This window comes from Microcaecilia unicolor, chromosome 4 (assembly GCF_901765095.1).
Source record: "Microcaecilia unicolor chromosome 4, aMicUni1.1, whole genome shotgun sequence".
Classification (NCBI taxonomy): Eukaryota; Metazoa; Chordata; class Amphibia; order Gymnophiona; family Siphonopidae; genus Microcaecilia; species Microcaecilia unicolor.
The window spans coordinates 255,092,276-255,120,047 of record NC_044034.1 but is presented as its reverse complement, the minus strand read 5'-3'; the positions used below and the strand labels follow the sequence as shown (position 1 = coordinate 255,120,047).

The 27,772-nt window shown below is 42.3% G+C and overlaps 1 protein-coding gene across 3 annotated transcripts in view; it reads right to left on the bottom strand.

Moving 5' to 3' along the window:
* LOC115469120 (interleukin-1 receptor type 1-like) overlaps positions 1-27,772 on the bottom strand; it is a 128,630-nt gene that overhangs the window by 63,436 nt on the left and 37,422 nt on the right. For all 3 annotated transcript variants that reach the window (XM_030201442.1, XM_030201444.1, XM_030201443.1), the window contains one exon: positions 14,741-14,924. In XM_030201442.1, the coding sequence (XP_030057302.1) occupies positions 14,741-14,924 (184 nt within the window). The remainder of the gene's footprint in view (positions 1-14,740; positions 14,925-27,772) is intronic.

Genomic DNA, 27,772 nt, shown 5'->3' with positions numbered 1-27,772 from the left:
GTTCATTTTCATTCATGTATCACCATATGACTATATGTGTAGCTCTGAGTCATTCTAGTCTAACCATTGCCCCTGTTCCCTTATATTTTTGGCAACGTTAGAGTTCCCTGGTTTTCAACCCTCCGTATAATCTTTGCTTTTAAGCACATTCAGTTGTGTACATATTTCTTCATTTTTTTCAACAGACTACAACGTTACGTCTGAAGGATTATCCTCAACGTCATTTTGCAATATTTTGTCCCAGAGGTTAGTGTCTCTTAAAATATCACACAATTTTTATATCAAATTACCAGGTGTCATTCATTCTTATATTTCATATCTTCTGATAGTCAACTGTAAAATTTTAATAGGTCTGTCGTCACCATTGCTACGCAGCATTACGCAAAGCAGTTTAGCTTTAAATAGAAAATTGGAGTTTTTGATCTGTAATTTTTATTTTTATTTTTATTGTCTGATGTTACCCTCATCTCAGATATCTAAATTTGTCATTTTCTACATAATTTTATCCATTAACTTTGCATTTTGTCATTCACTTATTCATACCACTGACATCATATCATATGTATTTATATTAAATAGTTTTAATATGTATGTCATTCTCATGCTGTACATATAATGGCACCTAAGTTTTTATGTTAAGATATCAAGACTTTTTAATTATTTTTAATTATTTGTTTCCCTAATTAACACACACGTTTGCTTTATATTTCTTTGCTATTCTTTGCTCAATTTTATGTGTGTTTTTGCATGGTATTTTTCGCTTTTTTAACACATCTATTACATCGCTATTTTACATATAGTACGTTTTTAGCTTGTATATTTGTGTGTATTTTTTTTTTAAATTTATTTGACCATATCCATATATATAAATTTTCATAATTTATAAGTTTATTTAATTTACAAACTTATTGTTCTATATATATTTTTTTACGTGTATTATATTTTGTTGTTTCCATTTTTTTATATAAATGTATGTTTTTATAGACTCCTGATGCAGGCCTGTCGGCCGAAACACGACGTTGTGTCGAGTCTTCAAATTATCAATAAAACTGTTTTTTATCGAACATCCTCCAGTTTCTGGTATCCTTGGTCGCTCTCCCACTTTTTCTGCAATATTGTCTTTACCGTGGGGTGTTTGAGTTCTCCGCTTTTCTGGCGGATTTTCTCCCGTAGTTGGTGATTCGATCATTAGACATGTAGATAACTGGGTGGCTGTTGGGCGTGAGGATCACCTAGTCACTTGCCTGCCTGCTGTGAAGGTGGACCTCACATGTCACCTACATAGGGTTTTAGATAGTGCTGAGGAGCAGCTATCTGTCTTGGTATATAAGGGTTCTGGAACCCAAATTTAGGTTCTTAGGTAGAAAGATGAAATCCAGATCCTCTAGAGTAACATTTTCCAGAAATGCTTCCCATTCTACACACAGGTTCCAAGAGGCAGGCAGAGCTCTGCAGTCTCAAGGTGTGGTTGAGACGATGGTGCAGGGATGAGGGATTTAGATTTTGTTAGGAACAGGACAATATTCTGGAAAAGAAGGAATCTGTTCCGAAAGGATGTACTCCATCTTAACCGGGATGGAACTAGGTTGCTGGCAATAGCATTAAAAAGGAGATAGAGCAGCTTTTAAACTAAAATGGGGGGAAGGGAGGTAAAGCAGACATTTACCCAGGAGCACATGGTTCAGTGTGGAGTATCCTTGAAGGATACTACTGAAACAGGATCTTTAGGGAATCCTGATAGAGAAGTTTCAATAAATGATGAAAGAAACCCAGGAGTGTTTAATGGGAGAATAAAGGATGTAAATTATCCCTGTCAACTTCAAAGCAGCTTGAAGATGCAAGTAAAAAACACAATTTGAAGGGTCTATATATAAATGCTAGATGCCTAAAAAATAAGATAGGAGAGTTGGAGTATGTAGCACTACACAAAAAGGTAGATATAATTGGCACCTCAGAGACCTGGTGGAAGGAGGACAATCAATGGGACACTGTGTTTATCAGGGTACTAATTATATCACAATGAGAATGAATCAAATTGGAGGGGAGATTGTGCTTTATGTTAAAGAAAAGCTGGCAAATTGGGCAAGATTACAATGAGTGATTTCAATTACCCCAATGTTGACTGGTTAAAAGCTAGACCAGGGAGAGCTAGGGAGGTAAAATTCTCAGATGTAATAAATAACTGCTTCTTGGAGTAACTGATCCAAGAACAGTGGGGGAACTATTTTAGATCTAGTCCTTAGTGGAATGCATGGTATAGTATGAGACATAACGGAGTTGGGAAACAGTAATCATAAGATCAAATTTGAATTGATATCTGGAGAGACATCATTAAGGAAATCTACTGTAGCAGCATTTAATTTTCGAAAAGGCCACTATGACAAAATGAGGAAAATGGTTAAAAAGAAACTAAAAGGTTAGGAGTTTAAATCAGGCATGGACGTTGTTCAAAAATACCATCGTGGAAGTCCAGACCACATGTATTCCACGTATTAACAAAGGTGGAAAGAAGAGCAAATGACAGCCAGCATGGTTATAAGATGAAGTGAAAGAGGCTAGTAGAGCCAAAAGAGCATCTGTCAAAGAAAGGAAAAAGGATCAGAATGAAGAAATAATTGGACACCATAAACACCCACGAATTCATATACCCTCTTTCTTCATCATTCTCATATTTCTACACATACACACACTCCTCCTTTACATCATGAACATAGTCCAGACAAACCTCACTTCATAAACTACAATACCCCTACAATATTCCACTTTCCTCCACGAGAACAATCCTATGAAGCCATTTAGCATGCAACAGATCACATAAGATCCCCTGAGAAAGAGCAAAACTGAAAGCACTTGCTATTGCATTAAGAACCAGAATGAATGTAATGAAATTACTCCTAGGAATCTACTCCTTAACATTGCTCCAAACGCTGTTAGCCACACCTCCCGATGAATACAACATCATATCAATACTACACAACCAATTCAGGACTACCAGATATACCAACCTCAACCAAACCGGCAACAGAACTTACAATAGCCGAGCATTGCCCCACGAACTGCACAGCCAACACAAAAAGGCTCTAATAAAACCAAATCGACATACAAACGAAAGATAATAAAGGTTCCCACATTCCCCATTATGGAAGATCCATACCTTACAATTCAAATAGGTTACATCAATGCCAGATCAACAGTAAACAAAACAGAAATTATAAAAGATTGGATCACATCGGAAACCTTAGATTTACTCTTCATCAGCGAAGCCTGGATCCATGACCAAAAAGATCCCATAATACTGGACCTTTGCCCGCCAGGATTCAACATTACACACTGGACCAGAACAGGTAAAAGAGGCGGAGGCATTGCCATAATCTACAGATCACATCTTTCTATAGAAACCATTGCTGAAGCAATCACACCTCAAATAGAAATTGCCTCTATCAGACTGCAACATAAAAGTGTAGCCGACAATCTAAACCGCGTCTTATATCGGCCACTTGTACATCTAACTCAAACATACTAGACGTTGGGGACATAAACCTCCATTTAGAAGACCCAAACTCGACTGGTGTCCAAGATTGTAAGGAATTCTTCCAACTATGGGATTTCAAATGCCCACATCCGAATGCCACCCACAGAAAAGGTCACACACTTGACCTGCTTACCCATAAATTTGCATCAGACCAAATCATTAAAGTCATTAACCATAAATGGATAGAAATTCCACAGTCAGATCACTTCAAATTAAATCTGACCCTACATTGGCTGAAGAATGGGCATCTCACAGCTGATGAAAAAAATCTTACCATACCAGAGGGTAAAGAGGACACAATTGCATTTTGGCAATCAATTTACTACAACAATTAGTCTATTCCATCTGATTCCAACAACTATCTTGCAGATTGGGAAACGAGATGCATCACCATTCTAAATGAATTAGCTCCTTTATGAACAAAAACCACTTACAAACCAAACAGAATCCCATCGTTCAACGAAAATGTGAAGCAATTAAAATCTAGAACCAGACAACTCGAACGAGCCTGGAGAAAAAACAAAAGCAATCAAAATCTAAGCACTTGGAAAGAATCACATAGAAAATACAAATATGAAATAAAAAAATCCAAACGGAACTACTATAATGAACAACTAGGTTCGAACTATAAAGACATGAAAAAGCTATACAAGCTACTGGATAAACTACTAGACACAAAACCAGTGTCCTCAACAAAATCAAGAATCCCACCAGCAGTCGAACTTGCTAATAACTTCAAAGGCAAAACTCTCGATCTACGCAAAAATATGTGTCAGGACTACACCAACCTTGATACCTTCCTTAAAAAGCTAGACCCATGCTCAGAAGAATACCAAGCTGACCGAGCATGGATAAATTTTGCCCAGCTCACACGCGAAACAGTAACACTAGCAACCAATAAGCTCTCTACAGCCTACTATCAATTGGACGCCTGCCCCAACTACCTAATGAAAAAAACCCCGCACGATTCATCACTGAACTTACCTCCCACCTCAACTTCTTGTTCCAGCATGGCATATTCCCCAAAGACAAAGGTAATATACTACTCACACCATTACCAAAAGACAGCAAAAAGAGAACTAACGATATCACCAACTACCGACCTGTGGCATCCATCCCACTTGCAACCAAACTGATGGAAAGCACTGTAGCTAAACAACTTACTGAATACATCGACAAATTTTCAATCCCTCACGATTACAGTCGGGCTTCAGATCCCTCCACAGTACGGAAACCGTCCTAGTAACTCTTCTGGCCAAGTTCAAAAAGGATATCGCATTAGGTAAAAACATACTCCCTCTTGCAATTCGACTTGTCAAGCACATTCGATATGGTTGACCACTATATACTATTAAGAATACTCAACAAGATAGGCATCGGAGGGAATATACTCAAATGGATCAAGGGTTTCATAACCACAAGATCATATCAAATAAAAGCAAACTCAAACATATCACCATCATGGAGTACTGACGGCGGAGTACCCTAGGGTTCACTTCTCTCACCTATATTATTTAATCTGATGATGATCCCCCTCACTCATGCCCTACACAAGCAAAATCTCAATCCTTTTCTGTATGCGGATGATGTCACAATTTACATGCCATTCAACTCTAACGCAACAGAAATCACTGTTGCAATAAAGACTAGTTTAAGCATAATGGATGCCTGGGCAACGGCATTCAAACTCAAACTCAACAAGGAAAAAACTTACTACCTTATTCTCTCATCCCACCACAAAACAAACCTCCCTTCGACCATAAAAACCCCGGAACCTATTCTTCCAATATCGGACAAACTGAAGATCCTTGGAATTACCATTGACACCAACCCAACCCTGGAGAACCAAGTCTCTGCCACCACAAAGAAAATGTTCCATACAATGTGGAAACTCAAACGGATCAAACAATTCTTCCCAAGGGAAACTTTCCGTAATATAATTCAAACAATGGTACTATCACATGTTGACTACTGCAACACCATATATGCGGGATGCAAAGATCAGCTTAGCTGCCGCAGAACACGGCAGCTAGGCTTATTTTCGGAAAGACAAGATTTGAAAGCGCTAAACCCCTATGCAAAATGCTGCACTAGCTACTAATCAAGAAACGAATAGCCTTCAAAATTTGAACTCTGGTCCATAAAATAATCCATGGCCTGGCCCCAATCTATATGACCCAACTTATCGACCTACCAACTAGAAACACCATCAAATCAACGATAACATTTCTAAACCTGCACTACCCAAACTGCAAAGGTCTGAAATACAAACCAACATATGCATCCAGCTTTTCCTATATTTGCACCCAGCTCTGGAAAGCATTACTTAGAAACATTAGATCTGTGAACACCCATCTAAAATTCCGAAAAGACCTCAAGACTCACCTCTTCCGGAAAGCCTACCCACATCTATCAACCTAAGAAATGAACAATACTCACTCCTATCCACATAATCCTATTACTTCAAACTGCACGAATCTTATCACTCCAGTTATAATTAAGTGTATTCCACCCTGTATTCCTATTTTGTACTGCTCACTAGAAGCTGTTGTCCCTCCCCGGAGTCTTTTCAGCCTCACTGGGATTACTTCTCTCTACATGCTACGATACATTCGTCCCAGAGTTTTATTCTCTTTTCCGGAACCTTATCAGCTTCCCTGCACCTACTTTTACTTTATACTCTGTATATATTCCCGGAGTTGGTACTCTCCTCTCCGGAACCTGTAAGCCACATTGAGCCTACTGCAATGCGGGAAAATGGGGGATACAAATGTAATAAATAAATAAAATAAGAACTAACATAAGCACTGTCAAGCTAGATGCAAAGCATTGATAAAGAAGGCTAAAAGAGAATATGAAGAAAGACTTGCTGCAGAGACAAAAACTCATACTAACACCTTTTTCAGGTACATCAGAAGCAGAAAGTCTGTGTGGGAATCCATGGGACTATTCGATCATGAAGGAGCAAAAGGGGCACTCAGGGCGTACAAGGCCATAGTGAAGAGACTGAATGAATTCTTTCCTTCGGTTTTTTACAGAAGAAGATGCAAGAGATATACCCGTATCGGAAATAGTTTTCAAGGGTTTCTATGTGGAGGAACTGAAACAAATCTCAGTGATCCTGAGCCAAATCGACAAATTAAAGAGTGAAAGATCACCTGGACCAGATGGTATACACTCTAGGGTACTGAAAGAACTCAAACATGAAATTGCTGATCCACTGTTAGTGATCTGTTTCCTTTTGTTAAAATTATCCTTAGTACCTGAAGACTGAAGGGTGGCAATGTAACACCAGTTTTTAAATAGGATTCCAAGGGTGATCCAAAAAATTGAAGACCTGTAAGCCTGGTGTTGGTGCCGGACAAAATAGTGGAAACTATTATAAAGAATAAAATTATGGAACATGCAAACAAACTACTACTACAAATCATTTCTATAGCGCTACCAGTCGTACGCAGCGCTTCACAATTGAACATGAAGAAGAGACAGTCCCTCCTCAAAAGAGTTTACAATCTAAATCAGGACAGACAGACAGGACAAATAAGGGATAAGGGTAGGACAGGCAGATAGGACACATAGGGATAACGGACTATTGAAGAGAGGAAGACAAGATAAAGGTTACGAACAAGTGACAAGTTAGGAGTCAAAAGCAGCATTAAACAGGTAGGCCTTTAGCCCGGATTTGAAGGCGGCCAGAGATGGAGCTTGACGTAACGGCTCAGGAAGTCTATTCCAGGCATAAGGTGTGGCAAGATAAAAGGAACAGAGTCTGGAATTAGCGATGGAGGAGAAGGGTGCAGTTAGGAGAGATTTACCTAGTGAACGGAGTTCCTGGGAAGGAGTGTAGGGAGAGATGAGGGTGGCAAGGTAGTGAGGGGCTGCGGAGTGAATGCACTTATAGGTCAATAAGAGGAGCTTGAATTGTATATGGAAACGGATAGGGAACCAGTGAAGTGACTTCAGGAGAAGGCTGATATGAACATAGTGACTTTGGCGAAATATTAGTCGTGCAGCAGAATTTTGGACAGTTTAAGAGGAGAGAGATGGCTGAGTGGAAGACCTGTGAGAAGCAAGTTGCAGTAGTCTAAGCGAGAGGTGATGAGAGTGTGGATGAGGGTTCTATTAGCGTGCTCGGAAAGGAAAGGGTGAATTTTGGCGATATTATAGAAGAAGAAACGACAGGTTTTAGCAATCTGTTGAATATGTGCAGAGAAGGAAAGGGAGGAGTTGAAGATGTCCCCAAGGTTACGAGCAGATGAGACAGGAAGAATGAGCGTGTTGTCCACAGAAATAGAGAATGGGGGAAGGGGAGAGGTTGGTTTAGGTGGGAAGATAAGGAGCTCAGTTTTGGACATATTGAGTTTCAGGTGGCGGTGAGACATCCAGGCAGCAATGTCAGACAGGCAGGCAGATAGATACCTTGGCCTGCGTAAACAAACATGGTTTAATGTGAAAGAGTTAGCATGGGTTCAGCCAAGGGAAGTCTTGTCTCACCAATTTGCTTCATTTCTTTGAAGGCGTGAATAAACATGTGGATAAAGGTGAGCCGGTTGATGTAGTGTATCTAGATTTTCAGAAAGCTTTTGATAAAGTTCCTCAAGTGTCATGGGACAGGAGGCAAGGTTCTGGTGTGGATTAAGAATTGGTTACTGGACAGAAAACAGAGGGTAGGGCTAAATGGTCATTTCTCTCAATGGAGGAGGGTGAACAGTGGAGCGTCGCAGAGGTCTGTATTAAGACCGGTGCTATTTAACATATTTATAAATGATCTGGAAATTGCAATGAGTGAGGTGATTACATTTGCAGATGACACTCAACGTTGTTAAAACACATGCAGATTGTGAAAAGTTGCAGGGAGACCTTAGGAAACTAGAAGACTGGTCATGCAAATGGCAGAAGAAATTTAATGTGGACAAATGCAAAGTGATGCTATTGGGAAGAATAATCCAAACCATAGTTACCTGAAGCTAGGGTCCACCTTAAGAGTCAGCACTCAAGAAAAAGATCTAGGTGTCATTGTAGAAAATACGCTTTTCCAGTGTGCTGCGGTGGCCAAAAAATCAAACAGGATGCTAGAAATTATTAGGAAAGGGAAGCAAAATAAGGCCAAGATTTTATAATGCCTCTATCTATCTGTGGTTTGACCTCACCTTGAGCACTGCGTTCAATTTTGGTCACTGTATCTCAAAAAATATATAGCAGAATTAGAAAAAGGTTCAAAGAACAGTGACCAAAATGATAAAGGGGATGGAACTCCTCTCATATGAGGAAAGGCTAAAAAGGTTAGGGCTCTTCAGCTTGGAAAAGAGAAAGATATGAGTGAGGTCTATAAAATCCTGAGTGGTGTACAACAAGTAAAAGAAATTTATGTTTTACTCAGGAGACACTCAATGAAATTGAACAAATACCTTTTTTTTTTTAAATTATTTATAACCATTTAAATTTTTACAAGCGATAAAACAACTTGCCAGAAATACAGAGAAAGTAATATATAGGAATTATTTCAGTCAGGTAATTCTATTCTCTTCCTTAGACCACTAAATAGGGAGAGTGAAACAAGTCAAGGAGATCAATTAAACAGTAAACAGAAAAAAAAAGTGGTATTAACCTGATTATCCCCAGATATTACTCGTCTAATTCATTATTCCACATTGATCATCTGGTTGGCGTCTTCAAGGCCAACACGGTGTATAGTTAAATCATTTCATTGAAAACATACTTATTGTATTACATTCTCTTTTAAAAACCAGAACTTATTTAACAATACATATACTTGTTGCTAATTCAGATCCCACTGATTAAAGTAATCCCAGTTTTCACAGGCTTCACTCCTTTTAAAGTAATAATTGAGGAAATATTTCTGAGGAAAACTTTAGGAGTCATACCCGGAACTCTGGGAAAAACAATAATCTCGATATTAATCATCTATAATATTAATTTTATTATTCAAAGTTTCTGGTCTATTTTCAAGATCATAACCACTTCTTGCTTGTTTAGAATCATTTGTTATATCAATTTTTCACTCTCAAAGGGTTCAGTTAAGTTGTCCATGAAGCTCTCTGATAAAATTATATCTGAAACAAAATTATTTATTGCCGTTAGGTCCCGAAGCGCCTTCCAGATGGCATTCAATTCACCTTATAATTGAAAGAGAAAAACGCCTAGATTTCGACCCAAATCGGGAGATAGACGTTTATCTCACAAAAACGAATAAATCGGTATAATGGAAAGCCGATTTTGGACGTTTTCAACTGCACTCCATCGCGGAAGCGTACAAAGTTGACGGGGGCGTGTCGGAGGCGTGGCGAAGGTGGAACTGGGGCGTGGTTATCGGCAGAGGAGAGATGGGCGCCTTTCGCCGATAATGGAAAAAAAAGTATGCGTTTGTAGCTAGAATTTAGGGCACTTTTCCTGGACCCTGTTTTTTCACGAATAAGGCCCCAAAAAGTGCCCTAAATGACCAGATTACCACCAGAGGGAATCAGGGATGACCTCCCCTGACGCCCCCAGTGGTCACTAACCCTCTCCCACCACAAAAAATGATGTTTCACAACTTTTTATTTTCACCCTCAAATGTCATACCCACCTCCCTGGCAGCAGTATGCAGGTCCCTGGAGCAGTTGTTAGGGGGTGCAGTGGACTTCAGGCAGGTGGACCCAGGCCCATCCCCCCCCTACCTGTTACAATTGTGCTGCTTAATGCTTAGTAGTCCAACCCCCCCAAACCCACTGTACCCACATGTAGGTGCCCCCCTTCACCCCTTAGGGCTATAGTAATGGTGTAGACTTGTGGGCAGTGGGTTTTGAGGGGGATTTGGGGGGCTCAACACACAAGGGAAGGGTGCTATGCACCTGGGAGCTCTTTTACCTTTTTTTTTGTTTTGTAAAAGTGCCCCCTAGGGTGCCCGGTTGGTGTCCTGGCATGTGAGGGGGACCAGTGCACTACGAATCCTGGCCCCTCCCACGAACAAATGCCTTGGATTTATTCGTTTTTGAGCTGGGCGCTTTCATTTTCCATTATCACTGAAAAACAAAAACGCCCAGCTCACAAATTGTCGAATAAAACATGGACGTCTATTTTTTTCGAAAATATGGTTCGGTCCGCCCCTTCACGGACCCGTTCTCGGAGATAAACGCCCATGGAGATAGATGTTTTCGTTCAATTATGCCCCTCAATGTAACCTCCACGGGAGCCAAAAACTCCAAGTTGATTTCTCTTAGGTGTTTAGGAGTGGTTCCACCGATTCGGGTTCTGCTGTAAACGTCTTCCGTTTCAGCATATGCCTCTAGCTCACTCCTCCACTCCTTTGGACATGGTGGTTGAATAATTCGGCAGCGATGGAGTTGTTTTTTTCCAGATCCAAGAGCGTCAACGCTCCTTCACCAGCGCTAATAAAAGGATCTGCCAACCCTTTCATCTGTGAGCAGTTCGTCGCGCAGCGGTCCCGCACTTGCTGCTCAGGGGACAAAACGCTGACCATCGGCAGCTGACCGCCGGTTGTCCCCTTCCTCTCAATTAAGGTAACTGCAATTGCAGAGAGGAAATTTACGTAAAGAAGACGAAACTTCAGAGGGCAGCTGGGCCGTTGGGCATACGAACTTCAGGTCGCCATCTTACCACTCTCCCAGTTTGGGACACTCTTTGTCTGGTTTCTCCTCAGAGGCCTGTCTGATATGGGTAACCCTTCAGCATAGCTCTCTGAGTCATTGAAGCACAGAAGCCCCTCCACCACTACAAGGTGGTGTCCCTTCGGAGGGGAACAGAAATACTTTTATTTATTTTATTTGTTGCATTTGTATCCTACATTTTCCCACCTATTTGCAGGCTCAATGTGGCTAACATATTTATAAATGATCTAGAGATGGGATTAACTAGTGAGGTAATTAAATTTGCTGATGACACAAAGTTATTCAAAGTCGTTAAATCGCGGGAGAATTGTGAAAAATTACAGGAGGACCTTACGAGACTGGACGTCTAAATGTAGGAGGAAATATTTTTTCATGTGAAGAATAGGTAAGCTCTGGAACTCGCTCTCAGAGGATGTGGTAACAGCAGCATATCTAGGTTTAAAAAAAGGTTCAGACAAGTTCCTGGAGGAAAAATCCATAGATTTTCATGGACAAGGGGGAAGCCATTGCTTGCGCCAGGATTAGTAGCATGGAATGCTGCTACTAATTGGGTTTCTACCAGGTACTTGTGACCTGGAATGGCCACTGTTGGAAGCAGGATATTGGGGCTAGATGGACCACTGGTCTGACCCAGTACGGCTATTCTTATATACTCCAAATAGCAAAAAGAAGCATCACGAGCCTTCAAAATCGGGACACAATTTCTTTACTCACGTAACTTAAAACATCAATTCTTTTCTTAGTGACCCGACACGGACCGTGTTTCGGCGCCCGGCACCCGCGTCAAGGATCAATTAGGCTGCGACATCTAAGAAGCAATGGAACTTTATCCTTTGGAGATGACATGAATTGTCCCGATAACATATACTCTCGCTCAGCAGAATTAGAGCAAAGACGGTCACTTCAAGCTCTGATTCATGAGTCAAACTATATCTATAGTTTTTGCAAAAAGGATCAATGGGTTATCTGATTTCTGGGCCAATATTAGCCAAAAACGAGATGTGTTTCAATCAGCAACTTCATGGGGATTCCGAATTCAAAGTCAGCACTGGTTGGCTTCAAAATTCTAAACGCCGCCACGGAATTAGGCAGATTGAAATTTATGGTGAAAAAAAATTAACATGAATTTACCAGTAGCTAATGACTTTTTCGTACAATTCAATGACCTTATCAAAAACTATGATCCTGATTTTGTTTATAATACAGACAAAATGGGTCTGAAATGGAAACTACTTCCCAGTAAATCTCTGGTTAGTCGTAATAAGCAATCGATTCCTGAGTTCAAGCCATCCAGAGAACGAGTCACACTGTTAGTGGGGGGAAATGCAATTGGAAGTTATAAGTTGGAGTTATTGCTAATTGATAAATCTAAAGAACCTGAGTGGCAGGAGTGGCCAAGTGGTTAGGGTGGTGGACTTTGGTCCTGGGGAACTGAGGAACTGAGTTCAATTCCCACCTCAGGCAGCTCCTTGTGACTCTGGGCAAGTCACTTAACCCTCCATTGCCCCAGGTACAAATAAGTACCTGTATACAATATGTAAGCCGCATTGAGCCTGCCATGAGTGGGAAAGTGCGGGGTACAAATGTAACAACAACAAAAAAAAAAACCTTTTGCTGTCAAAAACGTGCACAAGCTACCAGAAGTCCTGTATGAATTGTGAGGTTTTCCTCAACTGTTATGAAAATTGCTTCATACCAAAAGATTTCAGCTCCATACAGGAAAAGATGGAAATGCCACTTTATTGTTGGACAACGCACCGTCACATCCTACAGCTGAAAGCTTAGAGCGAGAGGAAAGTAGATTCAAAAGTGTTTTTTCTGCCTCCAAATATGACATCTGTAATGTGGCCAGTGGATCAAGGAGTTACTGTTTCCTTGAAACAACTTTACAGGAAGGAATTGTTACAAAAATTTCTATTGGCTGATATTGATAATGAATGTGGTATGATCCAATTTATAAAAGAATTGTATGTAAACGATTGCTTGTACATGGTTGCTGATGCTTGGAATTGAACCCTAAAATGGTGTGGAACATTTTTCTAAATAAATCAGAAAGATATGGAGAAAGAGAAAATGATATCCTTAAAAACTATCACTAAGAATGTTCTTCAGGTTCCTGGCTGCTCTAACTGTGATGTAGAGGATGTCAGCACATGGATATGCAGTGACGCTAATGATCTAGTGTATCGGATCATAACAGATGATGAAATCGTGGAATCAGTAAAAGACTAGGAACACAAAGAATCAGAAACTGATGACTATCACCAAGTTCATGCTGATGTGGGACCATCACATGCAGAAGCCTTTGAATGTTTAAATATAGTGATAGCTTAGCTGGAAAAGCAGGAAGAAAGCAGTATGACCTAGCTCCTTTGTCTGAAGTGACTAGCAGGCTTATTTTCGAAAGAGAAGGGCGCCCATATTTCAACACAAATCGGGAGATGGGCGTCCTTCTCTCAGGGTTGCCCACATCGGCATAATCGAAAGCCGATTTGGGGCGTCTCCAACTGGTCTTGCAATCCAGAGGTGGCCGGTTCAAATCCCACTGCTGCTACTTGAAATCCAAATAAATAAATAAAGGAGGTGTCGGAGGCATAGCAAAGGCATGGACGTCCTTCTCACAGAAACATCCACATTTTGGACGTCCTCAACTGCCGCCACAGGGAAAGACGTCCTTAACTGCTGTCGCAGGGACGGAGGCATAGGAAGGACGTCCTCAACTACCGTTGCAGGGATGGAGGCAACGCTTGGCTGCTCTGCACTGGCTTCCCCTCCTTAGGAAGGAAATCGTATGCAAATGAGCTAACATGCCCATTCCTTTCCAAATCGCTAAGGGAAGGGTTTTTCCATTCAGTTAGTGGGACCAGTGCACTACGAATGCTGGCTTCTCCCACGACCAAATGGCTTGGATTTGGTTGTTTCTGAGATGGGCGTCCTCGCTTTCCATTATTGCTGAAAATCAGAAACAACCAAGTCCTGGGGACGACCATCTCTAAGATCGACCTAAATTTGCTGATTTGGGCGTCCCCGACCGTATTATCGAAATGAAAGATGGACGCCCATCTTGTTTCGATAATACCTGTGAGGACGTCCCCAGGAAAACTTGGGTGTCCCTTTCGATTATGCCCTTCTTTGGAGCTCATTTTCAAAGCACTTAGACTTAAAAAGTTCGATAGGTTTCTATGTAACTTTGTAAGTCTAAGTGCTTTGAAAATACGATTCTTAGTAACCTTGAAGCACAGAAACAGAAATCAAGCACTGAAGCAACTAAAGAATTGCTTCCTCTTTTTTATTTTTTTTTTTTAATAGAAATACAGTAGTGTATGTACTACAAATACAGTACTGCATTGTAGTTTGGTACTTTTCACCCTTTATTGTTGAAAAAAAAATAATGTTCAATATAAAATGTTTAGAAGGTGTGCTCTTTTCAAAAAGCTATGTCCAATCTTTTCTAAAAGGTTTGTCCAATCATCCAGATTTTCCATTATCCAGACTGCCCTCTGCCAAGGTTAGTCTGGATAATCAGCGTCTTACTGTATACCATAGTGCAAAAAAAAAAAAAAGATATATCTGCTTTTACCTTGTACCACCGCATTTGTACTCTGTTTTCATCTACGTAATTTGACAGGACAGGACACACCACTTTCTCATCAGATTTCACGTGGCCTCTTTGCCTAAAACTTGAACTCCAGTTATAACACAAACCGTCGTCATTCTGGAAAACTTTTACTTCTACAAGTTTTTTAAAACACTTTGTTGAATTCCTGTATTGAAAATAAAGCAATTAATAGAATTTAAGCCAGGGAAAGATTTTGTAACAACAACAACAAAAAAAATTCCAAACAATTTTATATTGGTATATCATTATATAAAAGATAAAACAAAAGAGCAGACATGGACAAAGGGTGAAGACATGGGCACAAGCCAAAAACTCAGGGGTCCTTTTACAAAGGTGCAGTAAAAAGTGGCCTGCAGCAGTGTAGGCGCAGGTTTTGGGTGCACACAGAATTATTTTTCAGCGTACCTACAAAAAATGCCTTTTTGTTTATTTTTGCCAAAAAATGGTCATGCGGCAAAATCAAAATTGCCACGCATCCATTTTGGGTCTGAGACCTTACTGCCAGCCACAGACTAATGTTAAAGAATTTGAGCAGTAATGACCTGTGCGCATCCGCTACACGTGTCTGAAAATAAAAAAGATCTTTCAGACGCACGTAGCGGACGTGCGCCAAAAATGAAATTACTACAAGAGACACACAGTAGTCGGGCGGTAAGTAAATTTTGGCGTGCCTTGGGCGCACTTAGAACCTTACAGGGCTTAGTAAAAGGGGCCTTCAGTCTTTACTGAAAAATTTGCAACAATTCAGTATTAGAATCACTGTCCATTTTTATAGATGAGTCCCTGCAGCCCTTTGTACCTAAAACAGAGCCCTACGTTAGAGACTCAAGTCATATAAATAATATTCTGAATGAGTGACACTGACATTTCGGTTTATATATTGGTTACCCTTTGATACTGACTCCCTCTATACTAATATTCCACAACATGAAGCTATAAATATTATCAAAGATACTCTTTTTCAAAGGACATCCCATCTCAGGATATGGGCTCATTTCATTGTGGCAATGGCATCAACTTCTTTAACAAAAAATTTGTTTTTGTTTTGAAAATCAACTTTTTCAACAAATGAAGAGCACCGCTATGGGAAATTCTATGATTGCACTTTGCTAACTTATATGTAGCATGGTTTTAAAGCAATCATCCTTTTAGAAAAGAGATTAAAACACTGAAATGTTACACAGACGTTTTCATGCTAAGAAGTGGAGGGAGTGAAGCTACAAGATTTCCACATGAGATTGAATAATAGGGATGTCGGTAGAGTGATAAGGAGATTCCTTATTTGGGCATTCTGAAAAGCGTCAGTTTTTCATGCTAGAGGCTACCTTTTTCTCCAAACTCACCAAGTCAGACCCCACCACTTTCAATACAAACCCAGCCAGGCCACATTTCTCTCGTCCTCCTCTCAAACTGGATGCCACCACCCCTATAAAAACTCAACACCTACCACTTTCTATTCCCCAAGCAGATTCCAAAGCTTATTCCCTTCCAAGCCAACCACCATTACTTTCTCTACTGACCCAAGTTAGTCCACTGTAACAGCACAGAGAGGGTCCAAAGTACAGAACAAAGTCATGACTTCATGTTTAGTGAGTTGTAGCAATGTTGGTCACCATCTTTTAATTTATTCACACATAAACATGTATCTACTTGAAAGACTGATTTATGTGAACATAGACTCTGTTTAGACAACAGGATTGCCACATCAATATCCATAAAGTTTATACACACATATACTTTATGAGTAGATTTTACATACATATATATATATATACACACATATACACACACACCATTTATTCTTTTTTCTGAAATGTTTTTTTAAGTTTTATTACCCATGATCCAACTCACAGTTTACTCAGTTGCAATTTTAGCTTTGCTAACACAGTCCATCTGTATTTAATAACATAACTATGTTATAGTTTCTCCATTTTTAATGATGTAATAATGTCAAAGTAGATTCACAATGTGCATACACTTGATTTTTTAGTTCTAAGTTTTTATATGTCTGTATCATATTTGATTTTAAATTTATACTTATGTTTTACAACATTACATTAGCCCATTAGTGCCTAATGTTCCCATAATAAGTGCCCATATGGCAACATTGGGCATTAATGGGTTAATATGTACCTTTATTTATGTTTAATTTTAGTCTCTATTTGTTATTTTGTGTTTAATACAGACCCCTGACACAGGTGCTGTGCGCTGAAACACGGCCCGTGTCGGGTCCACACTGGAATATTGACTTTTTATAATTAAAGGAGCTGTGTCCCATTTCTGAAGGCTCTTGGTGCTTTTTGCTGTATTTTGGACCAAGTTAGCCCACATCATTTTTTTTTTCACTTGTCTCTCGCCCAAGCCTGGCCCTGACATTCTCTAGTCCTCCTCTCCCCAAGTTTTAAACCCTCCCATCTCTGGAGCTACCACTACTGTCTCCAGAATGACCCCCACCTCCTCCATGCCTACAATGAATGCCGAGGTCTTCCAACTCAGAGCTTGCAAAAGCCAACGCTGTCTCCTCTTTGCAGTCCGGAAAAGCAATGCCTCTTCCAACCAGTTCAAGCAGGCCAATACCAATTTCTCCCCTCTTCCTACATGCAGACTACAACCATCACATTGCAAAGCCTGTGCATGACAAAAGACTGAGATGCCATACTCACATATCATCTACAAACTTTAAAATACTCTTATGGGTACAAATATCTCCAAGATGAAAACCTCTACGCTACATTTTTCCATCTATAGCACCAAGCAGGAGTTTCAGAAGAGTGGACCTCTTCCCTGCATTTTCCCTCCTACAAGATGTATACTGGAGTTCTCCCCTTCTCCTTTCCAGAACATCAAAGGCATAGATGATTTTTTCAAACTTCTTTCTAATCCAGTGGTTCTCAGCCCATTCTTCAGGGCACACCTATCCAGTCAAGTTTTCAGGATACCCACAAGTAAAAAAAAAACATAAAATGGGGACTTCCGGTGAGGCAACCAACCTGGGCAGACATGGGAGAGTGGAGCTCCACTGGCAGCCTTACCAAAGCTACTTTATCCTACGGAGGAGAAACAAAGGGGAGGTAAGAGATACTTAAATTCTCTACCTCCCGGTGCAGATCAAGGACAATCGAGGCTGTGCGCTGTCGGAAGCAGGCACGCAGCGTTCCGGAAGGCTGAGGTGGGGGCCTCGGACGGTGGTGGCAGGCGGGAAGCTACGCCTTTCATCTAGGCAGCCATCCCAGGAGAGCTGGGAGATCGCGATTGCTGCCGCTGCGGCTGAGGGGTCGTTGCCTGGAAAGTGGCGCCCGGGCTTCATGAGCGTGGCCAGCCCGCCAGGAAGAGGCCTGTTTGTTTTGGGGTTTTTTTTCTCAACAGCTGCCTGGTGGAGGAGGATAACACAGAGATCAGCTGGGAGAGTCCCGGCCACGTGCAGTCTGGAGTTGTGGTAGTGAGTATAGAGAGGGTAGTATGGGCCCAGGCCGAGGGGTGGCTGAGTGGGCTCCCACGTGGGATTGGGGATATTCTGCTCGTGATTCCCCAGCATCATAAGCTACAATCCTTCAAGGGGGAGCCCGCGACGGCAGCTGGCAGAGTCCCAGGACTAGATGGTGGGTCCCGGTCGGATTTTATCTGACCGATAAGAATTTGGCCCAACATGAAGGAATTGACGTCACGAACCGGAATGGCAGCTTAAGCGTGGAGCTCCATCGGGGCATTGTTTGGAGTGAGCGAATCCCATTGAATTGAGCAGCATCCCCAAGTGTGCATTGAAGAGAAAAGGTCCCTGAGGAATGCCACCGAAGAAGGGGTTGGAGAGATTCCAGTTTTCAACAGAGCAAGGAAAAAAAGCGCCGGTGGCATCGGCGGGGCCGGAGCGGAGTGGAGCAAGGATGGCAGTGAGTCCAGTGATGGCAGGGGAGAAGCATGTGGAGGAGGGTCCTGAGAACGGCGAAATTGCAAAAACGGAGGTAGATGCTTGGTTTCAAGAGCTGAAGGCCGATCTGGCAGGGGTCCGAAAGGATATTCAAACTACCCTGAGAGAAATTAGGGCCGAAATTCGCAATTTGGGAACACGTGTCGGTGAGATGGAGGAGGGGATGGAGACTGTTAAAAGCAAGACTTGGGGAACTGCACAAAGCGGTGAATGCGGACACGCGGGAATTACAACAACTCAGGGAGCAGGTGGAGGACCTGGAGAATAGGTTGGGCCACAATAACCTGCGATTTAAGGGAATCCCTGAATCAGACATATTTAGCAATTGCGAAGCAGTGATTCGAGAACTGTGTGGGTTCATTTTGAATGTTGAGGACGGAGGCCAATTGCCGGACCTTCGCATTCAGAGAGCGCACAGAGTAGCTGGCCCCGCAGTGGGAAACTCACCAGAGGGACATTGTGGTGTGTTTTGCGGATTTCCCCATGAAGGAGAAGATATTGACCAAAGCAAGGCAGCAAAAAGAAATCATTTGGAAAAACTGTAAGATTGGAGTGTTTCAGGATCTGGCCTGGTCTACACTGCAAAAGAACCTATCTTTCTGAGAAGCCACGACATTCATGAGGTCAAAGGGGATCCGGTATAAGTAGCTCTTCCCGTTTGGGATGTGGCTAACAGTGGATGGTAAATCGCGTAAAGTCAAGACCCCAGATGAGACATGGTCAGCACTGCGCTCTTTGAGGTGCAGATATGTTCCCGATCAGAAGGAGATATGGGAGGCTGCCAGGGAGCCCAGAGCGGATTCAGCACTGCAGAAGACTTCCAACAAGCAAGCTTCCTGAAGGAGTAAAGATTTGTGAGGACTTGTGATGATTTGTTTGAATCTGCGGGGAGGTTGGAGGGTGGAGTGTGGGATGCTTGAATGTAATGAAAGTGGGTGTAAGTAGGGTGATGGGAGGGCCAGGGATTAGCTTTGGAGAGGTTAAAGTCCCGGGAGAATGCGTTGATTCCTTGTGGGATGGCTGATTTACTGACAGAGAGATCAGCTACAGGGAAGGGGAGGTTAGGGGATAAGTGGGAGCAGATGAGTGTAGGTTTGGAGCAGGGGGGAGGGCAGAGAACGCTTGTGGGGGAGGAGAGGGGACAGACTTTCTTGGTGGGCACATGGAATGTAAATGGGCTAAATAATCGGGGAAATGCACTTAAGGCTGAGGGATGCTCACTTGTTGCGTCGTAGGCCTTTTCGAGAAGTGGTGGTACATCAGGGAATAGGGGCGAAAAAGATGGTGGGAGTGGCTATTTTGATCAGACAAACTTGTGGACTGGTGATTAAAGAGGTTTTCCCCAGATACTAGTGGGCGTTGTGTGGGCCTCAGAGGGTGGTTGCAGGGGAAGGAGCGGACATTGATTAACATTTATGCTCCAAATGTGGGGCAGAGGGAATTTTTTCAAACACTAAAAGAAGTAGTCTTGGGATTTGTGAGAGGGCAAGTTGTGGTAGGAGGGGATTTTAATATTGCTCCAGGTGCAAGGCTACATCATTCGACAGGAGGAGGGCAGCAGAGTGGTCCTGGGAGGAAGGCACTACTACAATTTCTGAACGGGTGGAGGTGGTGAATTGTTGGAGGTTGATACAAGGGGTACAGTGGGATTACACCTTTTACTCGCGTGCAGCACAGAAGTATTCCTGGATAGATCGGATATGGGTGCATCGCAATGAATGGCATATGGTGGGAGCTGCTGAGATAGAGACCATTTGTGTTTCTGATCACACGCCAATGTGGATTAAATTAATTGGGTTGGGCCAATGCAAGAGACAAGGAGTCTGGAGACTCAATGAATCACTGCTTGGGGATGAGCAAGTGTGGGAAGATATTCAGTGTACTATTCAGGAATTTTGACGCTTTAATGATAATGGGGAAGTAGCAGATGGGGTGTTATGGGATGCGCTGAACGGAGTGGTGAGGGGTGCTTTGATTAAGTGGGGGGCGCGCAAGAAAAGGGAAAAAGGGCAGCACTCGTTGACTTTACAGAAGAGGTTATTGCATTTAGAACAGATGCACAAAAGAAACCCTACACCACAGGTATGGGCAGACCTTAAGCAAGTGAGAGGGGAAATAGCACAATTGCAGATGGTAGAGGTGGATTTTATGAGAACTAAGCTCAAGCAACAATATTTTGAGTTTGCCAACAAATCCAGTGCAATGTTGGCCCGTTATTTGCGGGCACGGAGAGTGTGTTCTCTTATTCAAAAGTTGAAGGATGAGAGGGGAGGATGGCACTATGCTGACTCAAGACATTGGAAATTGTTTTGTGAAATATTAAGAACTTTATAGGGCTCCTGAGGAACCACCGAAGGTAGATATGGCTCGGTTTTTGGATCAGATCCCATTATCATGCTTGGATGAGTCTGAAAGAGCTCAGCTTGGGGAACCCATTAGATTAGGGGAGGTACAGGGTGTGATAAAACAGCGACCTAATGGTAAAGTGCCAGCATAGATGGTTACTTGGCGAGGTTTTATAAATGCTTTGTGGGGGAGTTGGGAGACCTCTTGGTGCGGGTGGGAAATGGAGCTTTGGAGGGTAGTGGGTTACCGGTATCTATGTCTGAGGCTGGGATAACGGTTCTGCCTAAGCCTGGGAAAGATCCCGTGGTTTGTGGTGCTTATAGGCCTATTTCACTTCTGAATGTGGATGCAAAGATAGTGGCTAAGGTCCTGGCAAACAGGCTGGCTAGAGTGCTGCCGAAATTGGTTCATATTAATCAATCGGGATTTATCCCGAAGAGACAGGTAGGGGATAACATTAGGTGTTCCCTTCATTTGATACGGGAGGCAGAAAGATCCCGGGCTAGTACAGATTTGTTGGCTATAGACACAGAGAAGGCTTTTGACCGGGTGAGCTGGGGATTCTTGCGTGCAGTGATGAGTCGCATGGGCTTGGGAGACAATTTTGGGGCTTGGCTGGCAGCTTTGTACACAGCACCGAAGGCGCGCCTTAATATTAATGGGGGACATACTTCCTTTTTTCCAATAGGTAGAGGGACTAGGCAGGGATGTCCCTTGTCGCCTCTCCTCTTTGCCCTATACTTAGTGCCGTTGGCGGTACTGATACGGCAGCATCCAGATTTTCAGGGTATTAGGGTTGGGGGGCTGGAACATCGAACTGCGTTATTTGCGGATGATGTGCTACTTTATGTGGTGGACCCTGAACGGACTTTACCTGTAGTGTTGGGAGATTTTTAAGGAATATGAACGATATGCTGGCCTAAGGGTTAACATGGATATGAGTGAGCTATTGCGGATTTCTTTGAAACAGGGGGGGAAAATTGAGAGCACTGTTTGTGTTTAAGTGGGCCAAGCACCATATTCGGTATCTGGGAATTCAGATTCCTAGGGACTTGGGTAGGGTGTATAGTCTTAAGTATGGGAAGATAATAGACCGAATTTGGGAGGAGTTGTCCCGGTGGAAGGGATTGTGGCTCTCGTGGTGGGGGCGTATGGCAGTGGTGAAAATGAACGTGCTGCCTAGATTGTTATTTTTGTTTCAGGCGCTACCAGTGGCGGTTCCGAAACGGACATTTAAACAACTGCAGGGTTTGGTGGCACAGTTTATATGGGGGGGGGGGGGGGGGGGGGGGGGTAGGTATCCCCGTTTAGCTGGCCGTGTGCTATGGGGAAACCCCTGAGAGTACCTAATATTGAATGGTATTATGTTACTGCCAAATTGAGGATGATTATGGATTGGGAGAGGAAGATAATTAAGCCTGCTAGCCAGCTGGAGCAATTGTATAGCCCGCACAGGCCGATGAGCTCTTATTTATGGACTACCGGAAGGAGTGGGAGTGATCTTGGCAGGGATACAGAATCCATATGTGAGGCATTTGGTGGAATTGGGGGGAGGAGTGAGGAGGAAATGGGGACAGTCTGATGGGGTGTCAACTCTGGTGCCTTTGAGATGGGAGCCAAAATTTGGGGCGGGAAGAGAAAATGCTAGTTTTGTGCGGTGGGAGCATGCGGGCATTGTGAATCTCCGGGCTGTGCTGCGGGGTGGGGGGAGGGTGAAGAGCTCTGATACGCTGTGCTCCATGTATAGTTTGCCGGGGGGGGGGGGGGGCAATTTTCCCTATATACAGGATCAACATTTTGTGAGGACATTGGGTTGGAGGGGGGAGAATCCTCAGGAGAGGAAAAGTTTGGAAAACCTGTGGCTTTTGTTGAGGAAGATTCCTAGACCAATATCAGTGATATATAAATTTTTGAGGGAATATGATCCCAGGCCATTTGGTTTTCAGGGGGCTTGGGAGGAAGATTTAAATTGCAGCTTTTCTGATCAGGAGTGGGAAGTTATTTGTGGGGAGGTGCAGAAAGCCTTGGTATGTGTTCTGGTGCAGGAACATGCATATAAAAGTCTTATCCAGATGGTATCACACACCTGAAAGATTGAAGAGGATGTACCCTGGTACATCGGATCTACGTTGGAGGCGTAATTCACAAAGGGGCTCCTTTATACACATATGGTGGACATGTCCCAGGGTGGTACCCTTTTGGCAGGCTAAATGGACTTGGGAAAAATCCACAATTCCAGGAATAACATGTATAGAATGTTTGTACGTTTGGGAAGCTTGCCAGGTGCCCTTGGCCTGGATTGGTCACTGTCGAGGACAGGATGCTGGGCTTGATGGACCTTTGGTCTTTTCCCAGTGTGGCGTTACTTATTTACTTATATATGTTATGAAAGCATTAGTAAAGTTGATTGGGTCATCGCTCGTGAGCAGCCCTTTGGTGTGTCTTTTGGGCTTATATAATGAGAGGGATTCTTGGGAGGAGCGGAAATGGTTGCGCTGGGGGTTGGCAGCAGCCAAGTGCCTCATAGCATAGTATTGGAAGAGGGCAGACCCCCCCAACCTTGAGTGACTGGAAATGTAAATTGGGTCAGTTAATACAAATGGAGAGACTAACGGCATACCGCAGGGAGGGGGCATGGCGACATAAGGGTGGATGGGCTCGATTACAACAGCGACTGACAAGTATTTAGATTTGTGGAGTATTATAGGAGGGGGAGTGAGAGTGCCCCAAAGAAGTTCACAAGTGTTCACAAGTTGAGTTGGGGTTGGAGATGGTTAGAGGGATGGGGAAGGGGATGCTGTATATTAGGGATACATGGTTTAGTTGGGCAGTAGATACTGTTCATGGGATGATTTTGATATCATGAGTTTTGTAACAGTAGATATAGTGAATGAGTTAGTTCTAGATGTAGTAGTTTAGTAGTTAGGAGCCCCTGCGTGGGCGATTGCGAGCAGGATGTGCTCTTTGAGAAACTGACTATTGCAGAGTTATTCTAATAAAAATTTAAAGTGGAAAAAAAACCATAAAATGGGGGTAATGTATGCAAATGAATCTTACACATATTCCTTGTGGATATCCTTAAAACCTGACTACCTGTGTCCCAAGGCCTGGGATGAAAACCTCTGTTCTAAACCAACAGAACTCTGGAATAAAATTATACATAAAGGGCTGAAAATGCATGTCTGTCCAGCCTGTGGTTTAAAGGTGAAGTGTATCTTTTGAATTCTGTTTAGTAACATCTAACAGTTGGAAATATTATTATACTGATTCATTCTAGTCTTCCCAAACCTACAGAATATTTGCAGATCACCCCATTTAAGCCACCTCTCCTTTCTCCCTTTCACATAAGAGACACACAGAGACAACACAGGCAGACAGCTGAGGGGGAGATATGATAGAGGTATATAAAACACTGAGTGGAGTGGAACGAATAGACATGAATCCCTTGTTTACTCTTTCCAAAAATACTAGGATTAGGGGGCACGCAATGAAGCTACAAAGTAGTAAATTTAAAACGAGAGAAAATATTTCTTCACTCAATGTGTAATTAAACTCTGGAATTCATTGTCAGAGAATGTGGTAAAAGAAGTTAGCTTAGTGGGATTTAAAAAAGGTTTGGATAGCTTCCTAGAAGTCCATAAGCCATTACTAAAATGGACTTGGGGAAAATCCACCGCTTATTTCTGGGATAAGCAGCATAAAATGTATTGTACTGTTTTGGGATCTTGCCAGGTACTTGTGACCTGATTGGCCACTGTTGGAAACAGTATACTGGGCTTGACAGACCTTCGGTCTGTCCCAGTATGGCAACACTTATGTACTTATGTAGGTATACAAACAAGTGTGTGTGCATGCATTCATACACACACACCCATAGAGGGGTGTGAAGCTTTTATATGAAGCGGGGAAGGTGTGACCATAAGTTTATATGCTTTGATTACACCTCAGGGGTATGTGAATTTTTACTTATATTCAATTTTTTTATGCTTTTTTTGACATGGAGTTTGGTGTATCTTTTAATATGTATGTTTTTTGGCTGAAGTCTGTGGTCTATAATTGCCAGGTTTTTTTTGTGTATTTATATATATGAATTGTACCATCATTAGTAGCTATAATTTTTTTTTTTTTTTTTTTTTTACTGTAAATATGATTTGTATCATCATTTTATATGATTTATACTAACATTTTTATGTATCTGTTGACATCCCTTTAATAGCCCTTGGTAGGGTGGAAACATGGCCATGTTGTACTATTAATTATTTATGCATTTATTGTTTTACCCCTACGATCTGCTGCTCTGTTAATTCTTCTGCGGCGTATACAGCCTGCTTGGTTTTATATGCAACAAGCTTACCTCTGAAGATCCAATTTATACCGTAACAGCTAATAAGATTCAGCAACATATCATGATCTAAACAAGTCAAATACACTAGACATATTTATTTTATTTGTTACATTTGTATCCCACATTTTCCCACCTATTTATAGGCTCAATGTGGCTTACATAGTACTGGAGAGGCCTTTGCAGGCTCTGGTGTGAACAAATACAGGGTGATGTGGTAAGATCAAGTTCATATGGCACAGAAGAGTTGTGTTATGTCCATTACGTGCTTTAGTTTGGTTGTGTTGCAGAGATTAGGCATTTAAGTTGGATCGGTAGGTTATGCCTTTTTAAAAAGGTTGGTTTTTTAAAGTGATTTCCAGAAGTTTAGGTGGTCGTACGTCGTTTTCAAGGCTTTTGGTAATGCGTTCCGCAGTTGTGTGCTTATGTAGGAAAAACTAGATGCATAAGTTGTTTTGTATTTTTTTTTTTTTTTTAAACATATTTTATTGAAGATTTTGTTTTTGTTTTTTTGTACACCCAACTGGAAACAACACTGATTAAACAGTCACATAAGGATTAGCTTACAACAACAAAGCGTCACTTATCATAACATACAATCAATATAAAATTCCCTCTTCACATCTTTTCCCCATTTCCCTCTCCCCCCCTCCCTCCCATTTCGATCTCCCCCCCCCCCCCCCCCTGGAAGCCAGATTTTCTCTCGTTTCTCCTCATATGGGCCCCAAACTTTCTGAAACATCACTAGCAAGCCTTTCCTCATCGCAGTCAGCTTTGCCATTTGGTAAATGTATTCTACTTTATATCCTACCCTCTGCAAGGGGGGAGTTTCCAATGTTTTCCAAGCCCTCGCCAGCTGCATTTTGGCCGCAGCAAAGATTTGAACTACAAGCTTATGTTCCTGCACCTTCGTTTTTTGGGGGCGGGCATGTAGCAGGCAATACTCTATCTGACGTGTATAGCCCCCTGTACCCAAGCCATTAACTACATTTATTATTTGTTCCCAAAAGGCACACACCTTGGGACATTCCCACCAGATGTGTAGAAAAGATCCCTGGCCTCCACAATTACGCCAGCAACTCTTGGATACGTTCGGATAGATCTTATGAAGGCGCACTGGCGTATAGTACCACCAGAATAACATCTTATACCCATTTTCAGTCACCGGCTGAGTGATTGATGAGCGCAACAAGAACCTAAAACTGTTGGCCCACCAGCTTATGGAGAAGTTCTTTTGCATCGCTTTCTCCAATCTGTCTGTATAGAATTCTAGCGGGGAGGACATGAGCAAAAGTGCTTTATAGAGTCTAGTTATACATCCCTTCCCTCCCCCCTCTCGTTGTTTTGTATTTAAGTCCTTTGCAGCTTGGGTAGTGCAGATTTAGACAAGATCGTGTTGATTCGGATGTATTTCTAGATAGGAAGGGTGTGATCTGGGGTGTTGATACTTGTGGGGATGTCTGTGCTGTGTTGGGATGAGAGGATGAAACAATGAGGTTTTTTTTTTTTAAATTGAGTTTTAGTTGAAATGCATTTGCCCAAAGATAGTGGAGACTGAAATAGAACCGATTTCAATTTCAGACCATGCGATGATATGGATCAGGTTGCAGGGATGGGGGTATGGAAAGAGGAATACTAGGTGGAAACTTAATGAGTCTCTATTGGGAGAGGATCAAGTGAGGGAAGAGGTGCAGGCGAGCATACAGGAATATTGGAGAATTAATGATACGGGGGAAGTGGGGGATGGGACTTTGTGGGATGCAATGAAGGCAGTGGTAAGGGGAATACTAATTAAATGGGGAGCCAGGAAAAAAAGAGAGAGGGGACAGATGATGATGGTTTTGCAGCAACGCTTAAGCAAATTGGAAAGAACCCCCCAGAGAAACCCATCCCCACAAGTTTGGGAACAGCTTAAGAAAGTTAGGGGAGAACTGGAACAGGGACAGATGGCAGAGGTGGAGTATATGAGAACGAGACTCCAACAGCAGTTTTTCGAATTTGATAATAAATCCAGTGCTATGCTAGCAAGATGTCTCAGAGCAAAGCGGGTAAAGTCAAAGATACAAAAAATCAGAGATGGCAAGGGGGGTGGGTGCATACAGACTCAGAAATAGAAAAGGGATTTCTTAGATATTATAAAGAATTGTACAGAGCTCCGGAGGGGGAGTTGCCAGAGACCACAGCTAGATATCTGGATCAGATCCCTCTGCAGAGATTGAGTGAAGAGGCGTGCCAAAGGATGGAGGAACCAATAAGACTGGGGGAAATAAAAGGGGTTATTACAAAACTCCCCAATGGTAAGGCTCCCGGGCTAGATTATTATTATTTATTACATTTGTACCCCGCTCTTTCCCACATACAGCAGGTCCAGTGCGGCTTA